This window comes from Penaeus monodon, chromosome 19 (assembly GCF_015228065.2).
Source record: "Penaeus monodon isolate SGIC_2016 chromosome 19, NSTDA_Pmon_1, whole genome shotgun sequence".
Taxonomy (NCBI): domain Eukaryota; kingdom Metazoa; phylum Arthropoda; class Malacostraca; order Decapoda; family Penaeidae; genus Penaeus; species Penaeus monodon.
Window position 1 is genome coordinate 41,229,774 of NC_051404.1, and position 1,981 is coordinate 41,231,754.

At 50.0% G+C, this 1,981-nt stretch overlaps 1 protein-coding gene across 1 annotated transcript in view; it reads right to left on the bottom strand.

The window, feature by feature from the left end:
• Positions 1–1,981, bottom strand: part of LOC119585242 (facilitated trehalose transporter Tret1-2 homolog) — a 97,980-nt gene that overhangs the window by 7,464 nt on the left and 88,535 nt on the right. Inside the window, exon 2 of the mRNA XM_037933900.1 lies at positions 60–1,142. Within this exon, the coding sequence (XP_037789828.1) occupies positions 60–137 (78 nt within the window). The 5' untranslated portion in view covers positions 138–1,142. The remainder of the gene's footprint in view (positions 1–59; positions 1,143–1,981) is intronic.

Here is a 1,981-nt window from a genome sequence, read left to right on the forward strand (position 1 = left end):
GGAGAGAGAGGGGGACAGAAATAAAGAGGGAAAGAGCGGAGGGAGGACGACGGCCTGACCTGAGTACAGTGCTGTGGCGCGGGCGGGGTGATGTAGACGAACTTGGTCGCCGAGCACCGCTTGGGCTTGCGGCTCATCTTCTCTGCGGGCGTGATCACCTCCTGCAGATGGGCGGTCTCGGCCGCCGGCTCGTAGGCGACATGGGCGCCCGGCCGGTGGTAGTTCGGTAATCGAGACGTGGTTCCGGATTTCAGAGACGAAGCAAGAGAAAAGGGCGGCCGGGATCACCGACCCTCTCGCCGAAGGCCAGGTTTGTAGCGGCGGATGTGGAGGGGCATCCAAGCTGGCGCGCGGCCGGGGCGGTGCCCTGTGTTTCCGCCACGTGCAACGCCGTCACGTGGCAAGGCTGGGTGGGGGGGGGGCGCACCGCAGTGTCCCTCCCGGAGTTCGCGAAATCTCGCTCGTTAGATTCACTGATAGGTACGTATATTGTTTTCCTTTGTAAGGCTTTCAGGGAAAGAGCTGCACGTCACATAAATATCATCGCAGCGCTCACGGAAATGGAAAGACGGCTTCCTTTCGCTTTTCAAAAGATCTGAGGCAATTCACATGGTATGCTGATTTATCTTATACTGTCGTTGATTCGGATATCAGAGCTAATTAGGAAATGATGCTGGTCGAACTTGGATAATATCAGCATTACACCATGACGGTAATGCTCTATTAATGAACGGGTCGCATTTCCACTCACTCTGTCGCCAGATTTGTCAGACGCGGTGTCTTGCGCGCCGGGGGGGCGGGAACGGAGGGGGCGCGGGGGAAGGGGCGCATCACAGCCCTTCGGCGGGATCACTGACTACCGCCGATGGCTCGCCCGGACGACAGACACCCCCGGCGGAGTACCGGAGTGCGAGTCGGCACCTCGTGGCTCTCGCGCGGCACTCGCACGGGCATCCCTGGGCGGTGACTCAACGCAAGGCCAGCCGAGAGAGGGGACGCGAATGCCACTTGAAGATGCTCTGGGAGGCTGGGGAGCAGACGAGGCCCTGTGTGTGGGTGACGGCCAAGGCTCCGCTTCAGTTCTGACTCCAAGGAAGGCTCAGAAGTAGGTTGGCGTCGGCAGGGAGGCTGGGCTCAGTGACCTGCGGGCGAAGAGACGCTGCGTTAGAAAGGGTTTGGAACCAGGATGGGCGGAGGGAAGAGGACGTCGAGGATAAACGAATCTGGCAAAAATATATTTGCAATGTGCAATATGTGCAATACTGCAGAACGTCTTGCATATTCTATAGCTGAAATGATATAGACATACATATACATATAAACCCTTTATTATGACCTGTAAGATATATGCAGTATAAGGCTTTCCCATGCCCTTACATCATAACTCATTCCGAGCAAGACATGCTGTTATGCCATATTCCTCGATATCTAAAAAATAATGAATATGGTGTCAGGGATGATGGTGAGGATCAGAAGGTGATCCACCCAACATCTCGAACAGAATTCTAACTGAGGAAACGAAGTAATTTCCTTGTGTCACTTTTCAGTACAAGTCTTATTTTGCTCTCCTTCTCCATATTCTCCGCTTTCTTTTCTCTTTCCAGCCACTATTTCATCATATATACATGCATACATTATATACATTACAGGTACATTCATGTAATAGTAACGTTCGTTCATGTTTATGTTCTTTACGTGACTCCATGGTCTTAGAGGCATACTTTGAAATATACTTAGAGGCATACTTTGAAATCTCCTAGGAGTGTAAGTGCAAGCAGAAATACGTTATTTACATAATAGGACTTAAATATCTACATACGTTATTTCATTGTCATACAAAACTTGTATTCACACGTAAATATACCGAGATACTATACAGTGCATAAATATCTTATTCGGCACACCATTATATGATAAATAACCGTCTTAAATGTATATTTACATCTATCATGCTATTCATGCATATAAGTATATAATTGTG